This window comes from Ranitomeya variabilis, chromosome 4, assembly GCF_051348905.1.
Source record: "Ranitomeya variabilis isolate aRanVar5 chromosome 4, aRanVar5.hap1, whole genome shotgun sequence".
NCBI classification, from domain to species: Eukaryota; Metazoa; Chordata; class Amphibia; order Anura; family Dendrobatidae; genus Ranitomeya; species Ranitomeya variabilis.
The window spans coordinates 649,333,795-649,353,923 of NC_135235.1; the positions used below are offsets into that span (position 1 = coordinate 649,333,795).

The following is a 20,129-nucleotide window of genomic DNA, read 5'->3' on the forward strand; positions in this document are numbered from 1 at the left end:
GTAATATATAACAGCCCACACCGTAAATAACAGCCCACGCAGTATATAACACTGCCCACGTAGTATATATCAGTCACGCAGTATATAACACAGCCCACGTAGTATACAGCAGTGTGGGCACCATATCTCTGTTAAAAAAAAGAATTAAAATGGCCTGGCGGCCTCGACCAATCAGAGACGGGCACAGCATGGCGACGATGATGTCATAAAGGTTGCCTCGACCAATCAGCGACGGGCACAGTATGCCGCGAATTTGCCTCGACCAATCAGCGACGGGCACAGTATCGATGTAGATGTCATAATGGTTGCCATAGTGACGATGATGTCATAAAGGTTGCCTCGACCAATCAGCGACGGGCACAGTCTGCCGCGAATTCTGGAATCATCATTGTCCATATACTACGTGGACATGCATATTCTAGAATACAAGATGCATTAGAATCGGGCCAATTGTCTAAGAGTTTTTCTGTCTGTCTGTCTGTCCTGGAAATCCCGCGTCTCTGATTGGTCGAGGCCGCCTGGGCCTCGACCAATCAGCAACGGGCACAGTATCGACGTAGAAATCCCGCGTCTCTGATTGCATCTGATTCTAGAATACCCGATGCATTAGAATCGGGCCACAGTCTAGTAGTTATATACTCACCCTCCGGCGTCCACCGAAGCTGTCACGATGCGTGCGAGGCTGCCGCCAGCTTCTGTTCCCAGTGATGCATTGTGAAATTACCCAGTGAGACCGCTAAGTCATCTGGGTAGTTCCGCAATGCATCTCTGGGAACAGAAGCTGGCGACAGCCTCGCCGCTCGCATGCATCGATAGACGGCGGAAGGTGAGAATAGCACCATTTAAAAAAAATATATATATTTTTAACATTATATCTTTTTACTATTGATGCTGCATAGGCAGCATCAATAGTAACAGTTCGTCACACAGTGTTAATAGCAGCATTAACAGACTGCGTTACACTGCGTTATGCCACGGTGTAACGCAGTTGGTTTAATGGACTGCTAAAACGCTATGTGGGCGGCGGGCGTTGACTAGGGGGAGTATGGAGGGGGCACTGACTGCAGGGGAGTAGGGAGCGGCCAATTCGCAGCCGGACTGTGCCTGTCGCTGATTGGCCGGGGCCGGCTGGCCGCGACCAATCAGCGACTTGGGATTTCTGTGACAGACAGACAAACAGATGGAAGTGCCCCTTAGACGATTATACATATACTAGACTGTGGCCCGATTCTAACGCATCGGGTATTCTAGAATATGCATGTCCCCGTAGTATATGGACAATGATGATTCCAGAATTCGCAGCAGACTGTGCCCGTCGCTGATTGGTCGAGGCAACCTTTATGACATCATCGTCGCCATGGCAACCATTATGACATCTACGTCGATACTGTGCCCGTCGCTGATTGGTCGAGGCGAATTCGAGGCAGACTGTGCCCGTCGCTGACTGGTCGAGGCAACCTTTATGACATCATCGTCACCATGCTGTGCCCGTCGCTGATTGGTCGAGGCCCGGTGGCCTCGACCAATCAGAGACGCGGGATTTCCAGGACAGACAGACAGAAAAACCCTTAGACAATTATATATATAGACTAGATGGTGGCCCGATTCTAACGCATCGGGTGTTCTAGAATATGTATGTCCACGTAGTATATTGCCCAGCCGCATAGTATATTGCCCAGTGACATGGTATATTGCCCAGCCACGTAGTATATTGCCCAGTTACGTAGTATATTGCCCAGTTACGTAGTTTATTGCCCAGTGACGTAGTATATTGGCCAGTTACATACTTATTAAGGTTGAAGGAAGACTTTAAGGGTACGTTCACACAGGACTTTTTTGCTGCTTTTTTTTGCTGCTTTTTTTTATGCTAATTTTCAGCTGCTTTTTACAGTACCAGTAAAGCCTATGAGATTTCAGAAATCTCATGCACACACGTTGGTTTTTTGTTTGATCAGTTTTTTCTGCTTTGCTGCTTTTTTTGGACATAGGGCATGTCACTTCTTTCAGCGTTTTTGCTGCGTTTTTGCAGCGTTTTTTCACCCATTGACTTGAATGGGTGATGAAAAAAACGCTGCAAAAACGCTGAAAAAAACGCATGTAGCATTATTTGCTGCGTTTTTTGTGCAGAAAATCATGGCCAGCAGGAAGGGATCTCACAGCCAAGAGCTTAGGGGTGTGGTTAGTGAGGTGTGAAGAGCCATTGTGAGCCATTGTAAGGTGTGAAGAGTAAGGGTACCGTCACACAGTGCAATTTTGATCGCTACAACGGCACGATTCGTGACGTTCCAGCGATGCATTTACGATATCGTTGTGTCTGACACGCTACTGCGATCCGGATCCCCGCTGAGAATCGTACGTCGTAGCAGATCGTTTGAAACTTTCTTTCGTCGTCTAGTGTCCCGCTGTGGCGGCATGATTGCATTGTGTGACACAGGTTGTATACGATGTGCGCACAGTAACCAATGGCTTCTACATCGCAAATACGTCATGAAATTATCGCTCCAGCACTGTGTATTGCAACGTGTGACCGCAGTATACGACGCTGGAGCGATACTTATACGACGCTGCAACGTCACGAATCGTGCCGTCGTAGCGATGAAAATGGCACTGTGTGACGGTACCCTAAGTGTGAGGTGTCCTGATTGTGATCTATTGTGAGGGAGTTCCTGGTAGTAAGGTGTGAAGAGCCATTGTGAGGTGTCCTAGCAGCTGAAAATTGGCATAAAAAAAGCAGCAAAAATCTGCAGCAAAAAAAGTCGTGTGAACGTACCCAAAAAACGCACCAAAAACGCACCAAAAAAACGCACATAAATTAGCATAAAAAAAGCAGCAAAAAAAAGCAGCAAAAAAGTCCTGTGTGAACGTACCCTAAGTCCATCTAGTTCAACCCATAGCCTAACATGCCCTAACATGTTGATCCAGGGGAAGGCAAAAAAAAACCATGTGGTAAGAGTAAGCTCCACCATGGGGAAAAAAATTCCTTCCCGACCCCACATACGGCAATCAGACTAGTTCCCTGGATCAACGCCCTATCAAGGAATCTAATATATATACCCTGTAACATTATACTTTTCCAGAAAGGTATCCAGTCCCCTCTTAAATTTAAGTAATGAATCACTCATTACAACATCATACGGCAGAGAGTTCCACAGTCTCACTGCTCTTACAGTAAAGAATCCGCGTCTGTTATTATGCTTAAACCTTTTTTCCTCCAGACGTAGAGGATGCCCCCTTGTCCCTGTCACCGGTCTATGATTAAAAAGATCATCAGAAAGGTCTTTGTACTGTCCCCTCATATATTTATACATTAACATAAAATCACCCCTTAGCCTTCGTTTTTCCAAACTAAATAGCCCCAAGTGTAATAACCTATCTTGGTATTGCAGACCCCCCAGTCCTCTAATAACCTTGGTCGCTCTTCTCTGCACCCGCTCCAGTTCAGCTATGTCTTTCTTATACACCGGAGACCAGAACTGTGCACAGTATTCTAAGTGTGGTCGAACTAGTGACTTGTATAGAGGTAAAATTATGTTCTCCTCATGAGCATCTATGCCTCTTTTAATACCTCCCATTATTTTATTTGCCTTTGTAGCAGCTGCCTGACACTGGCCACTGAACATGAGTTTGTCATCAATGACGTAGTATATTGCCCAGCCACGTAGTATATTGCCCAGTTACATTGTATATTGCCCAGTGACGTAGTATATTGCCCAGCCACGTAGTATATTGCCCAGTTACATTGTATATTGCCCAGTGACGTAGTATATTGCACAGCCAAGGTAGTATATTGCCCAGCTACGTAGTATATTGTCCTGCCACAGGTTAAAAAAATAAACATATACTCACCTTCCGCAGGCGCGTTGTAGCTCTGTCGCCTGTGTGGGGTGCAGGCGGCAGCTTCCGGTCCCAGGGTGTGATGACGTCACATGACCGTGTCGCGGGCACATGACCGTGACATCACGGCAGGTCCTTCCCGTGCAGGACTTGTGATGATGTCGTGGTCACATGACCGTGACGTCATGACAGGTCCTTCTCCCAGACCATCCTTGCCACCGGAACGTGCCGCTTGCATGGACAGGCCGGAGCATCGCGAGGAGCGGGAAAGGCAGCATAGGTGAGTATATAATGATTTTTTTTTAATTATTATTATTTTTAACATTAGATGTTTTTACTATTGACGCTGCATAGGCTGCGTCAATAGTAAAAAACTTGGTCACACAAGGTTAATAGTGGCGGTAACGGAGTGCGTTACCCGTGGCATAACGCGGTCCGTTACCGCCGGCATTGTGTGAGCGGTGTCCGGAGGGGTGTATGCGGGTGCCGGGCAGTGAGTGCGGGGAGTAAGGAGCGGCCATTTTCTTCTGTGCGTTTTGCCACGACCAATCAGCGACTTGGATTCCATGACAGACAGAGGCCGCGACCAATGAATATCCGTGACAGACAGACAGAAGGACAGAAAGACGGAAGTGACCCTTAGACAATTATATAGTAGATATAGATTTTATGTAGCAGTAAGGGCTCATACTCATCTACATTTGAAATGAATGAGTGCAATCCAATAAAAAATCGGATTGCACTCTGTTAGTCAATTATTCTGTCCATCTATGATCTGCAGACCATGTGTGTGCCGTCTGATTTTTACTCACACATTTCATCAGCCAAGTACAGTAAATTCACAACTGTCAGAATAGACTAGACAGAATAGATATATACGTAGAATAGATAGATGTCAGTGACATATAATTGGTGCAGTGTGTGTGTAGCTTAATGTACATGTATTTAATTCTAAGGTCTACTTAGCCTTTACTGATTATTAACAAGGGGTTCCCCCTATAATTAATGACCAGCATAGGCTAGGCTGCCAGCTGCGGACTAGTCTAAGAAGGGGCCATGGATATTGGCTCCCTCCCAGACTAGGAACATCAGCTCTCAGCCGCTCTAGAAATGGCACATCCATTAGAATGCCCAATATTGGCACCTAGCCTCCTCTCTTCCCACTTGCCTTGGTGCGGAGGAAGTGAGGTAATAGTATTGGGGTTAATATCAGCTTTGCAATGTTAGCTGACATCAAGCCAAGGGGTTAGTAATGGAGAGGTGCTAATAAGACGCCCCCATTACTAACCCCATAGTCAAATGTAATAAAGACACATACAGAGTAAAGTTAATTGAAAGAAACACACAGTCTTTTATTTGAAATAAACACTCCCCACCCTCTTTTACCCATTTATTAATGTAAAAATACAAAATAATAAAACACCATATGCCTCACCTATCCATAGATAACCCCTATCTGATGGTGTCCCATGAAGAGTTCCAGCTCTGCTACATCTGGGTGGTTTGTATAGCGGTGGCTTGACGCGAGCGCTCAGCAAGCCAGCGAGAACACATTGAGACATGAGCAGTGTCTAGTGCTGACGTAAGGTCACCGGATGTCACATGGATGGTAGGTGAGGAAAACCACATTGTACTCAAATGACACTCGTCCTACGTTTCAGGAACAGCATCGGACCTATTTTATTTATGCTGATGAGTGTGAGCTCTAAGAGGAAAACTCTGATATTATAGAAACAAGAGCAACTAAAAATTGTCATTGTCAGAATTGAATTCATGAAGTCAAAATCATTAAGAAATGGCTCATTTCATAACTGAACATGACAACGTTTGAAAATATGTAGAACATTGTACTCAATTTCATACTAACAGTTCACCCTAACCTCGCCACAATCTTCATCCCAACCCTAACCCATCTCTTCAACCTATAACTAACAACTGGTGTTTTCCCCTCAAGCTTTAAAAACGCCTCAATCACACCTATCCTCAAAAAGCCCTCACTTGACCCATCCTCTGTATCGAGCTATCGCCCTATATCACTTCTCCGCTATGCCTCAAAACTACTGGAACAACACGTCCATCTTGAACTGTCCTCCCATCTCTCTTCCTGCCACCCTGTAAACCCCTCCTGACCCCACACATAAACTGACATGACAACCAGCACAGCAGAGTCCTACACTGAGGCCCCTGATCATGTGACCCCTGACTCCTCCCCTTCTGTGACATCATCACAGGTCCTGTGCACAGGTGGAGGTAGGTGCTGGAGATTCCCCATTGGTGGGCGGGGGCAGGGGGCAGTAACCCCTCCATTCCCGGAGATAGTTCCCCTGCCCCCAGCTCTGCCATATGTATATAGATATCTGCCAACTACAAGAGCAGATGAGAGGGACTGATTGTGATGAGTGCAGGAACAGGAAACAGCTGGGGCAGACTCATTATTAGACACACACCAGCTGAGTCTGGCTGTCCTCACTGACTATAATGAGCTCCATTAACATTTTGTCAATATTCCCATCATATGTCACATCTAAGTTCTTTTTCTGATAAGTCCTCACCCAGGCCATCTCCTCAGCATTCCTCTCTGACCTCAGGCCATCTCTTCAGCGTTCTTCTCTACCCTTAGGCCTTCTCCTCAGTGCTCCTCTCTGACCTCAGGCCATCTCCTCAGTGCTCCTTTCTGACCTCAGGCCATCTCCTCAGTGTTCCTCTCTGACCTCAGGCCATCTCCTCAGCGTTCCTCTCTGATCTCCGGCCATCTCCTCAGTGCTCCTCTCTGACCACAGGCCATCTCCTCAGCATTCCTCTCTGACCTCAGGCCATCTCGTCAGTGTTCTTTTCTGCCCTTAAGCAATCACCTTGGTGCTTCATTTCATCACACAGGAAATAGGAAAAGATAGAATAGCTGTTAGATAGTGTAGTTAGAGAATGGCAGGGATTTTTTAATACAGGTATATTAGAAAATAGCTTAGATTACGGAACTAAATATATGAGGATTTAGAATGAAATTTAGTTTGACTTCAGACCACCCCTCTAACTTTCATGATGTGCTCTGTCGGACATAATTTTCCGAAATATCCATCTTTTTCAGGTAGGAACTGCGTTCATGTTATATTTCATGAGAAAAGAAACCTCTACATGATGTATCTCCTCACTTATTTCCCCTTATTATCTCTAGTAATTTTGTTATTACATAGGATCTTTATCATGTTACATCATCATCTTCTTCCCATTCAGGTCCCTACAATATCGGATCCTTTTGGTGAGGATCTTCAATAAGAGAACTTTCCTGATTGACCCGTCAAGGATGGATAATGGCAGGAAAGAGATGGCAAAGAGGCTTTTAAACCTCACCCTAGAGATCCTCTTCCAGCTTACTGGAGAGGTGAGAGAACATGATGATGTCACATTACATCATTCTTATCTATGGGAATAGAAAATGGATAGAACTGTAGAGGTGAGGACTCTGGAAATGTCTGTAGTGAAATTAATGTGTTTTTCCATAAATAGGATTACACAGTAGTGCAGAAGACCTCTAGTGAGCGCTGTCTGGACCCTCTGTCTGAGGGATGGGAAAGATCAATGAGCCCAATCACGGGGTCTCCACCTCACCCCCTGATACATGACGACATCAATGACCAGAAGATCCTAGAACTCGCCTACAAGATGATTGAGCTGCTGACTGGAGAGGTGACACTGCTGGGAATACTGGGACATATTACAGCAATGCTATGAAGGGATCGGGGGATGACAATATCATTGTATGTGTCAGGTTCCTATAAGATGTCAGGATGTTGCCGTCTATTTCTCCATGGAAGAGTGGGAGTATTTAGAAGGACACAAGGATCTGTACAAGGATGTAAATGTGGAGGTTCCCCAGCGCCTCACATCACCAGGTAATTGATATGAATAAATTCACTACTTTAACCCCTTAAGCCCCAAGGGTGGTTTGCACGTAAATGACCTGGCCAATTTTTACAATTCTGATCACTGTCCCTTTATGAGGTTATAACTCTGGAACGCTTCAATGGATCCCAGTGATTCTGACAATGTTTTCTCGAAACATGTTGGGCTTCATGATAGTGGTGAAATTTCTATGATATTACCTGCGTTTACTTGTGAAAAAAATGGAAAGTTGGCGAAAATTTTGAAAATTTCGCAATTTTCCAACTTTGAATTTTTATGCCCTTTAATCACAGAGATATGTCACACAAAATACTTAATAAGTAACATTTCATACATGTCTACTTTACATCAGCACAATTTTGGAACCAACATTTTTTTTGTTAGGGAGTCATAAGGGTTAAAAGTAGACCAGCAATTTCTCATTTTTACAACACCATTTTTTTTAAGGACCACATCACATTTTAAGTCATTTTGAGTGGTCTATATGATAGAAAATAACCAAGTATGACACCATTCTAAAAACTGCACCCCTCAAGGTGCTCAAAACCACATTCAAGAAGTTTATTAACCCTTCAGGTGTCTCACAGGAATTTTTGGAATGTTTAAAAAAAATGAACATTTAACTTTTTTTCACAAAAAATTTATTTCAGCTCCAATTTGTTTTATTTTACCAATGGTATCAGGAGAAAATGGACCACAAAAGTTGTTGTACAATTTGTCCTGAGTACGCCGATACCCCATATGTAGGGGTAAACCACTGTTTGGGTGCATGGCAGAGCTCGGAAGGGAAGGTGCGCCATTTGACTTTTCAATGCAAAATTGACTGGAATTGAGATGGGACTCCATTTTGCATTTGGAGAGCCCCTGATGTGCCTAAACATTGAAACCCTCCACAAGTGACACCATTTTGGAATGTAGACCCCCTAAGGAACTTATCTAGATGTGTGGTGAGCACTTTGACCCACCAAGTGCTTCACAGAAGTTTATAATGCAGAGCCGTAAAAATAAATCATATTTTCACAAAAATGATCTTTTCACCCCCAATTTTTTATTTTCCCAAGGGTAAGAGAAGAAATTAGACCCCAAACGTTGTTGTGCAATTTGTCCTGAGTACGCTGATGCCCTATATGTGGGGGGAACCACCGTTTGGGCGCATGACAGAGCTCGGAAGGGAAAGAGCGCCATTTGGAATGCAGACTTAGATGGATTGGTCTGCAGGCGTCACGTCGCATTTGCATTTGTGACCCCATATTGGAAACTAGACCCCCCAAGGAACTTATCTAGATGTGTTGTGAGAACTTTGAACCCCCAAGTGTTTCACTACAGTTTATAACGCAGAGCCGTGAAAATAAAAAATCATTTTTTTCCCACAAAAATTGTTTTCCAGTTCACCATCCTGACAGCACCATTGGAGGACGTCCTTCTTACCCTCAGTGGGACAGGAACAACAAGCGGTTAAAAGGACCCTCCCCACTCCACCCACCAGTGTTTTTCCTGTCCCACTGTGGATAGGAACGGCAAGCCTTTCCTCTGACGGTGCTGTGCAGATGGTGGGGATCGGGGGCCCAGCCTTTCCCTTCCCTGCCGCAAGACATCTACGGCTGATACCTGTTATGGGGGGTCCCTCAGCCTCCCCACTGCAGCGCTGCTCCTGGGGTCGGGTCAGTCTCCTCCGCTCAGGGGCTCTCGGTCCGGGCGCTTTCTGCCGGGGGGTGAGTGCGGCGGCCGCTTCCAGCAGCAGCCGGTTCCAGCATGCGGTCCGCAGCGTTCCCCAGAGTTCGCTTCCAGGTGGTCACTTCCGGTCGCGGCAGCGTGGGAGCATGGCGCCGGCAGCAGCGCCGGCCTCAGGGAGGCATTACAGCACGATAGACCGCAGCGGCGGTAAGGAGGGCAGGATCAACCAGGTAAATCCTGCATAAACGTCTTATGGGGGTCTTTATGCCGCCGGCCATCCTGACAAAGGGAGCACTCGGCTATATGGTTAAACTCTCCTCACTATGGAGGAAACAGCCAGACCTGAGGGGACTGACCAGCTTCAGGGGCAAGTGAGTAGGCTATACTAAGCCATACCACAATGGTCACCACTTCCCCTACTTCCCTATCTATAGGGTGTATCTATGTATTTCTATCTATCCTAGGCAGAGCCTCCTATCCCCGCATCTGAAAGGAAAAAATCAGGGAAAGGTAAGTGCCCGATATGTGCTGCTAAATTTCCGGAAAATTGGCGGAAGCCACTATGCAAGTTGTGCACATCTAAAATTGTGGGTGATGAACAGACTGCATTATTAGCCAGTATGAGGACAATGATTCGTCAAGAGGTTCAGGCATCCATCTCAAGCTTGAATCTTCCCCAGACAAGCCAGTCGGAACCGCAGACATCACGGAAAAGGCCAAGAGAGTCTAGTCCCTCTTCCGAAGGAGAGATTTCGGAGGATTCAGACCAGGAGGAAAGAGACGAATCATTGGGCAGAGGGAAGAGATATCTCTTCTCGGCGGCGGATACGGATGAGCTTCTTCATGCAGTTCGTAACACCATGCAGTTACAGGACACGCCAGAGGAGACATCGATCCAGGATGAAATGTTTGGCGGATTACATGCCCAGGTCACAAAGGTTTTTCCAGTCAACAATCACATCCGTTCCATGATTCTAGAAGAATGGCAGGAAGCGGAGAAGAGACTAGTAGTACCCAGAGATTTCAGACTCCGTTTGCCTTATAATCCAGAGGACATTAAAGTGTGGGATGAAGTTCCCAAGATTGACATTCCATTGGCAAAAGTGGCGAAGAAGACCTCAATTCCATTTGAGGACTCCTCCGCTTTAAAGGATCCAATGGATCGCAAAGCAGATGGACTGCTCAGGAGAACTTGGGAATCCGCCGCAGCAATAATACGGGCCAATATAGCTGCAACATCGGTAGCCCGGTCAATGGATAGATGATTTGGAGGAACATCTCAAAGCTAAGACTTCCAGAGATGTTATTCTCAAATCTCTACCGTTACTTAAGCTCGCAACAGGCTTTAAGGCAGACGCCTCAGCAGAATCCGTGCGCTTTGCTGCCAGAAGCGAGTCCTTGTCCAACGCGGCCAGAAGGGCTATCTGGCTAAAGACTTGGTCGGGGGATATCCAATCAAAAAATAAACTGTGCGGAATCCCATTCTCAGGGAATAAAGTATTTGGAAAAAACACATACCAAGTGATAAAGCCTTCCTAATACCCTGTCTGATGACAAATGCACACTTAGCAGGATGCAGCAGGCCTCCACTGATAAAGGCTAGGTGCGGCACGAGTGCAACCTACTTGATAAAAACAACCACCCCTATCCTCCAAACATTGCAGGGGTTGGCTGCCTAGTAGAAAAAATGCACATTGATATGACTCACATAGGACGCCAGTCACACTGATAGGTGTGGTGCACAGTGTCTGGTATGCAACCTATTAATGACGCCCCTTGTATTAACAGGCGGGCTGCCCAGCACTATAATATGCAGCACACGGTGACAGACGCCCCCCCAAAAAAAACCTAACCAACATAAAAAGGCCTGGCCACATCCTGCAAAAAAGGATATGATATAGTGCAAAAAAATGTATGCATATGATAAACACATACACTATATGAGGTATTGGTTTATTATTTTGGCCAAAACAACGTAAGCCCGCAACCCAACGTCAAGGGTCCCCATAATAATGCGGGTCCTACCACTAATATCATAAAACAGCTAACATAGAAAAAAACTCAGAAAAAACACATACCAAGTGATAAAGCCTTCCTAATACCCTGTCTGATGACAAATGCACACTTAGCAGGATGCAGCAGGCCTCCACTGATAAAGGCTAGGTGCGGCACGAGTGCAACCTACTTGATAAAAACAACCACCCCTATCCTCCAAACATTGCAGGGGTTGGCTGCCTAGTAGAAAAAATGCACATTGATATGACTCACATAGGACGCCAGTCACACTGATAGGTGTGGTGCACAGTGTCTGGTATGCAACCTATTAATGACGCCCCTTGTATTAACAGGCGGGCTGCCCAGCACTATAATATGCAGCACACGGTGACAGACGCCCCCCCAAAAAAAACCTAACCAACATAAAAAGGCCTGGCCACATCCTGCAAAAAAGGATATGATATAGTGCAAAAAAATGTATGCATATGATAAACACATACACTATATGAGGTATTGGTTTATTATTTTGGCCAAAACAACGTAAGCCCGCAACCCAACGTCAAGGGTCCCCATAATAATGCGGGTCCTACCACTAATATCATAAAACAGCTAACATAGAAAAAAACTCAGAAAAAACACATACCAAGTGATAAAGCCTTCCTAATACCCTGTCTGATGACAAATGCACACTTAGCAGGATGCAGCAGGCCTCCACTGATAAAGGCTAGGTGCGGCACGAGTGCAACCTACTTGATAAAAACAACCACCCCTATCCTCCAAACATTGCAGGGGTTGGCTGCCTAGTAGAAAAAATGCACATTGATATGACTCACATAGGACGCCAGTCACACTGATAGGTGTGGTGCACAGTGTCTGGTATGCAACCTATTAATGACGCCCCTTGTATTAACAGGCGGGCTGCCCAGCACTATAATATGCAGCACACGGTGACAGACGCCCCCCCAAAAAAAACCTAACCAACATAAAAAGGCCTGGCCACATCCTGCAAAAAAGGATATGATATAGTGCAAAAAAATGTATGCATATGATAAACACATACACTATATGAGGTATTGGTTTATTATTTTGGCCAAAACAACGTAAGCCCGCAACCCAACGTCAAGGGTCCCCATAATAATGCGGGTCCTACCACTAATATCATAAAACAGCTAACATAGAAAAAAACTCAGAAAAAACACATACCAAGTGATAAAGCCTTCCTAATACCCTGTCTGATGACAAATGCACACTTAGCAGGATGCAGCAGGCCTCCACTGATAAAGGCTAGGTGCGGCACGAGTGCAACCTACTTGATAAAAACAACCACCCCTATCCTCCAAACATTGCAGGGGTTGGCTGCCTAGTAGAAAAAATGCACATTGATATGACTCACATAGGACGCCAGTCACACTGATAGGTGTGGTGCACAGTGTCTGGTATGCAACCTATTAATGACGCCCCTTGTATTAACAGGCGGGCTGCCCAGCACTATAATATGCAGCACACGGTGACAGACGCCCCCCCAAAAAAAACCTAACCAACATAAAAAGGCCTGGCCACATCCTGCAAAAAAGGATATGATATAGTGCAAAAAAATGTATGCATATGATAAACACATACACTATATGAGGTATTGGTTTATTATTTTGGCCAAAACAACGTAAGCCCGCAACCCAACGTCAAGGGTCCCCATAATAATGCGGGTCCTACCACTAATATCATAAAACAGCTAACATAGAAAAAAACTCAGAAAAAACACATACCAAGTGATAAAGCCTTCCTAATACCCTGTCTGATGACAAATGCACACTTAGCAGGATGCAGCAGGCCTCCACTGATAAAGGCTAGGTGCGGCACGAGTGCAACCTACTTGATAAAAACAACCACCCCTATCCTCCAAACATTGCAGGGGTTGGCTGCCTAGTAGAAAAAATGCACATTGATATGACTCACATAGGACGCCAGTCACACTGATAGGTGTGGTGCACAGTGTCTGGTATGCAACCTATTAATGACGCCCCTTGTATTAACAGGCGGGCTGCCCAGCACTATAATATGCAGCACACGGTGACAGACGCCCCCCCAAAAAAAACCTAACCAACATAAAAAGGCCTGGCCACATCCTGCAAAAAAGGATATGATATAGTGCAAAAAAATGTATGCATATGATAAACACATACACTATATGAGGTATTGGTTTATTATTTTGGCCAAAACAACGTAAGCCCGCAACCCAACGTCAAGGGTCCCCATAATAATGCGGGTCCTACCACTAATATCATAAAACAGCTAACATAGAAAAAAACTCAGAAAAAACACATACCACATACACATACACAGGCCTGCTGCATCCTGCTAAGTGTGCATTTGTCATCAGACAGGGTATTAGGAAGGCTTTATCACTTGGTATGTGTTTTTTCTGAGTTTTTTTCTATGTTAGCCAATAAAGTATTTGGGCCTATTCTAGATGACATCTTAGAAAAAGCCTCAGATACAAAGAAGGGGTTCCCTGAGGAAAATACAAAAAAGTACCAGCCCTTTCGTAGATCCCGACCTGGTCAGAAGACAGACTACAGGGGGAAAGGGAAGACTGGGAGGTGGTCTTATCCCAAGGGTGGAATGGGTAGAGACTCCATCTTCCCAAGTGCAGGTGTAGGAAAGCCAAATAAATGACATCAAGGTGGGTGGTCGGTTACAAAAATTTCTAGGGGGTTGGCAGAAAATATCCCAAAAATCCTTCGATTCTGCAGGTAATTGTTCAAGGACACAAGCTAGAGTTCTCCAGCAGTTCCCCGGAAAGATTTGTTGTAACCTGACCCTGTCCGCTCTCAGACTCCTCTTTGTGGACAAACATCCAGGAGTTGATAGAGTTAAGGTACTGTCACACAGTCACACTTTGGACGCTACGATGGCACGATCCGTGACGTCGCAGCGTCGTATGAGTATCGTTCCAGCGTCGTAGACTGCGGTCACACTTTGCAATCACGGCGTTGGAGCGATGCCGAAGTCCCCGGGTAACCAGGGTAAACATCGGGTTACTAAGCGCAGGGCCGCGCTTAGTAACCCGATGTTTACCCTGGTTACCAGCGTAAACGTAAAAAAAACAAACCGTACATACTCACATTCCGGTGTCTGTCCCCCGGCGCTGTGCTTCTCTGCACTGTGTAAGCAGCAGAGCCGGAAAGCACAGCGGTGACGTCACCGCTGTGCTCGCTTTCCGGCCGGCAGAGAAGCTGAGACGCCGGAGGACAGACACCGGAATGTGAGTATGTACGGTTTGTTTTTTTTACATTTACGCTGGTAACCAGGGTAAACATCGGGTTACTAAGCGCGGCCCTGCGCTTAGTTACCCGATGTTTACCCTGGTTACAAGCGAACACATCGCTGGATCGCTGTCACACACAACGATCCAGCGATGTCAGCGGGTGATCAAGCGACGAAAGAAAGTTCCAAACGATCTGCTACGACGTACGATTCTCAGCAGGGTCCCTGATCGCTGCTGCGTGTCAGACACAGCGATATCGTAACGATATCGCTAGAACGTCACGGATCGTACCGTCGTAGCGATCAAAGTGTGACTGTGTGACAGTACCCTTAGACGCAATAATCCCAGTACCCATCTCAGAAAGAGGCAAGGGCCATTACTCTCACTTATTTTCAATAAAAAAACCTTCGGGAGACTCCCGAACAATCATAAATTTAAAACCCCTAAACAGGTGGGTCCGGTACAAAAGATTCAGGATGGTATCTAAAAAGTCCACAACGCCTCTCATAGACAAAGACATGGTGATGTGCACCTTAGATCTAAGCAATGCATACTACCATGTCCCAATACACACTTCCTACCAAAAGTTTCTGAGATTCGCCCTAATGAACAAAGGAATAATGTATCACTTCCAGTTCAGATGTCTCCCCTTCGGGCTTGCTTCGGCGCCCAGAATATTCACCAAACTAATGTCAGAAGTTGTAGCCTATCTAAGGAACCAGAATGTGGCCATATCTGGACGATAATGGTAAGATCAGAGAAACTTCTCAAAATAGACTGCAGCTTCACACTTTCCATCTTACAGGACCTGGGGTGGATTGTGAATTGGAAGAAATCTTGCCTGGTCCCAAATTCCAGAATGACATTTTTGGGGGTCATATTAGACTCCAACGTCAGAACATCTTTTTTACCGGAAGACAGACAGGAGGCCTTGATCAGGCACATACATCAATTCAGAAGGAGTACCCCCTCCGTAAGAGAGGCAATGAGGATTCTGGGCTTTATGACAGCATGCATACCCAGTGTGAAATGGAGCCAATTCCACTCGCGGGGAGATCTTTGATGACAGGATAGTCTTAAGACTTAACCCAGCCTTCCTCCCTAATGTAGTGTCCTCAACAAATATAAATCAGGAGATAATCCCTCATTCTGCCAACACCCTAGAAACACGAAGGAAGGGGTCTACCATAACCTTGACGTTAGGGAGACTGTTCTAAACTACCTGGGGGCGATGGAAGGTTGGAGACGAGACACTAACTTGTTCATACAGTACGGGGGTCCAAATAGAGGTTGCAAGGCAGCAAAATCAACTATTGCTAGGTGGATCAAAACCATGATAAACCTAGCATATACAGAAAAAGGGAAACATCCCCCGCATATTCTTAGAGCCCATTCAACCCGAGCTATCTCTACATCATGGGCGGAGAAGGTGGGAGCCTCAGCTGAGCAAATTTGTAGGGCGGCGACTTGAACCAGTCTTTCTACCTTTGCTAGACACTATAAATTAGATGTCTCATCAGATCAGTTAGCTTTTGGTAGAAAAGTATTACATGCAGTAGTCCCACCCTAGTTTAACATCCTTTGGTATTTCTCCAATGGTTCTGTCAGGATGGTGACCTGGAAAACGGTAATTAGTCTTACCGGTAATTGTATTTCCAGGTATCCATCCTGACAGCACTACCAGTTCCCTCCCGCTACAAGTTTATACTATTGACTAATGTGATGTAACATTGGTATATGACTGTTAATAAACTCTTTTTTACATCCATCCAGATGTGGTACTTAGAAAATCACTTGTGGGTGGAGTGGGGAGGGTCCTTTTAACCGCTTGTTGTTCCTGTCCCACTGACGGTAAGAAGGACGTTCTCCAATGGTGCTGTCAGGATGGATTCCTGGAAATACAATTACCGGTAAGACTAATTACCATTTTTTAGCCCCCCAAATTTTTATTTTCCCAAGAGTAACAAGAGAAATTGGACCCCAAAAGTTGTTGTCCAATTTGTCCTGAGTACGTTGATACCCCATATGTTGGAGTAAACCCCTGTTTGCGCGCATGGGAGAGCTCGGAAGGGAAGGAGCACTGTTTCACTTTTTCAACGCAACATTGGCAGGAATTGAGATCGGACGCCATGTCGCGTTTGGAGAGCCCTAATGTGCCTAAACAGTGGAAACCCCCAGTTGTAACTGAAACCCAAACACACCCCTAACCCTAATCCCAACCCTAACCACACCCCTAACTCCAACACACCCCTAACCCTAATCCCAATCATAACCCTAACCACACCCCTAACCCTGACACATCTCTAATCCCAACTGTAAATGTAATCCTAACCCTAACTTTAGCCTCAACCCTAACTGTAGCCCTAACCCTAACTTTAGCCCCAAGCCTAACCCTAACTTTAGCCCCAACCCTAACTGTAGCCCTAACCCTAACTTTAGCCCTAAACCTAACTTTAGCCCCAGCCCTAACCCTAACTTTAGTCCCAGCACTAACCCTAACTTTAGCGCCAACCCTAACTGTAGCCCTCACCCTAGCCCCAACCCTAGCCCTAGCCCCAACCTTAGTCCCAGCCCTAACCCTAGCCCCAACCCTAACCCTAGCCATAACCCCAGCCCTAACCCCAGCCCTAACCCTAGCCCTAATACTAGCCCTAACCCTAGCCCTAACCCTAATGGAAAAATGGAAATAAATACATTTTGTTAATTTTATTATTTTTCCCTAACTAAGGGGGTCATGAAGGGGGGTTTGATTTACTTTTATAGCAGGTTTTTTAGCGGATTTTTATGATTGGCAGCTGTCATACACTAAAAGACGCTTTTTATTGCAAAAAATAGTTTTTGCGTCTCCACATTTTGAGAGCTATAATTTTACCATATTTTGGTCCACAGAGTCATGTGAGGTCTTGTTTTTTGAGGGACAAGTTGACGTTTTTATTGGTAACATTTTCGGGCACGTGACATTTTTTGATCGCATTTTATTTCGATTTTTGTGAGGCAGAATGACCAAAAACCAGCAATTCATGAATTTCTTTTGTAGGGTGCGTTTATACTGTTCCATGTTTGGTAAAATTGATAAAGCAGTTTTATTTCTCGAGTCAGTGCGATTACAGCGATACCTCATTTATATCTTTTTTTATGTTTTGGTGCGATAAAAACTATTTTATAGAAAAAATAATTATTTTTGCATCGCTTTATTCTGAGGACTATAACTTTTTTATTTTTTCGCTGATGATGCTGTAAGGCGGCTCGTTATTTGCGGGACAAGATGACGTTTTCAGCGGTACCATGGTTATTTATATCTGTCCTTCTGATCGTGTGTTATTTCACTTTTTGTTCGGTGGTATGATAATAAAGCGTTGCTTTATGCCTCCTTTTTTTTTTACGGTGTTCACTGAAGGGGTTAACTAGTGGGACAGTTTTATAGGTCGGGTCGTTACGGATGTGGCGATACTAAATATGTGTACTTTTATTGTTTTTTTTTAATTTAGATAAAGAAATGTATTTATGGGAACAATATATTTTTTTTTCATTATTTAGGAATTATTATTATTATTTAATTTTTTTACACATCTGAATATATATATATTTTTTTACACTATAACATTGCCCCGGGGGGGGCATCATGTTATAGGGTCAGACCGCTGATCTGACACTTTGCAGAGCACTGTGTCAGATCAGCGATCTGACGTGCACTGCTGGAGGCTTCCTGGCGCCTGCTCTGAGCAGGCGCTTGCAAGCCACCTCCCTGCAGGACCCAGAAGTAGCCCCGCGGCCATTTTGGATCCGGGGCCTGCAGGGAGGAGATGCTCGGTACAAGGTGAGCACATCGCCTTGTACCGAGGGTCTCAGGGAAGCACGCAGGGAGCCCCATCCCTGCTCGATGCTTCCCTATGCCCCCGGAACGCAGCGATCATGTTTGATCGCAGTATTCCGGGGGTTAATATGCAAGGAGGGGTCCGTGACCACGCCTGGCACATAGTGCCGGATCCAGATGTCAGCTGCGATAGTCAGCTGACACCCGGCCACGATCGCCCGCGCTCCCCCCTAGTGAGCGCGGCCGATTGCATATGACGTACTATCCCTTCACTGGGAATTAAGTCCCAGGTCACCTCGACGGGATAATACGTCATATGGGATTAAGGGGTTAATAATAAAGGTACCTTCACACTAAGCGACTTTGCAGCGAGAACGACAACGATCCGTGACGTTGCAGCGTCCTGGATAGCGATCTCGTTGTGTTTGACACGCAGCAGCGATCTGGATCCCGCTGTGATATCGCTGGTCGGAGCTAGAAGTCCAGAACTTTATTTCGTCGCTGATCACCCGCTGTCCATCGCTGGATCGGCGTGTGTGACGCCGATACAGCGATGTGTTCACTTGTAACCAGGGTAAACATCGGGTTACTAAGCGCAGGGCCGCGCTTCGTAACCCGATATTTACCCTGGTTACCATTGTAAAAGTAAAAAAAAAAAACACTACATACTCACCTTCTGATGTCTGTCACGTCCCCCGGCGTCCACAGGGTTACAATTCATAGGGGACTTGTACAGACAATAAAGATATGACAGAGTAACAGATAATCTATGAGGAAATAGATGAAACCACCAAAGGTGAATGGTAAAAAGTATGGTTAAGCCATCAATTTAACAAACAGGGTATTCAAATAACGCTGCATGAACTGGTCACCAGCACAGAGTACTACTAAGTGTATGGAGGGTGTATAAACAGATAATGCCAGATTCTGAGGAAAATTTAATAAGGACAAAGAGGAAATAGTTAGTTTGATACTGGTAATTAATCAAATTGTCTATAGTCGTTCACTCGAGAACTAGCGCAGCACAAGGAGACGTTTTGGAGAAAGCAGAAGGAGGTTCAGATTGCTAAGGTTGTTAGTCTTAGGTCATTAGTGAAATAGCAGAGTGAGGGTGGTAGACAGATGAGGCAGAAGATGTTGGACGGCGCAAAACTGTGGCAAGCTTAGAGCGTTAGAATAATGCGTTTATATTGTATTGAATAGCGGAAGGTCAACCAGTGTAAAAAGTGGCACAGGGTGAAGGAATCATTGTAGCCCTTTTCTTATTTACTGCATTATTCCCATGTCCTGTTACGTGTAAATATATACTGTACCTCTTCAGATTTGTGTTATACTATGCCTGATAAAGGCACCTGAGGTGTCTCGAAAACTTGCTATTTGTTACCTTTTAATGGCTAACCACTGAGGACTCTCAAATTTTAATATTTTTCAATCTACTGGCTAACACGGTACAAAGATATATTTTTCTTGTATTATGAGCCACAGTAAGATTTTTTAACACACAAAAGTAAGAAAATGTCAAATTCTAGAGATGTTTTTTGAGATACAGGTGACATGAGCAAGTGAATGATCGGATATACAGTACAGACAAAAAGTCTGGACACACCTTCTCATTTAAAGATTTTTCTGTATTTTCATGACTATGAA

The 20,129-nt window shown here is 45.1% G+C and overlaps 1 protein-coding gene across 1 annotated transcript in view; it reads left to right on the top strand.

Moving 5' to 3' along the window:
• The first annotated feature begins 6,659 nt into the window (after nt 1–6,659).
• Nucleotides 6,660–20,129, top strand: part of LOC143766175 (oocyte zinc finger protein XlCOF8.4-like) — a 25,449-nt gene continuing 11,979 nt past the window's right edge. The window contains exons 1-4 of the mRNA XM_077253645.1: nt 6,660–6,919; nt 7,066–7,213; nt 7,339–7,518; nt 7,601–7,724. Coding sequence (XP_077109760.1) covers nt 7,136–7,213; nt 7,339–7,518; nt 7,601–7,724 — 382 coding nt within the window. The 5' untranslated portion in view covers nt 6,660–6,919; nt 7,066–7,135. The remainder of the gene's footprint in view (nt 6,920–7,065; nt 7,214–7,338; nt 7,519–7,600; nt 7,725–20,129) is intronic.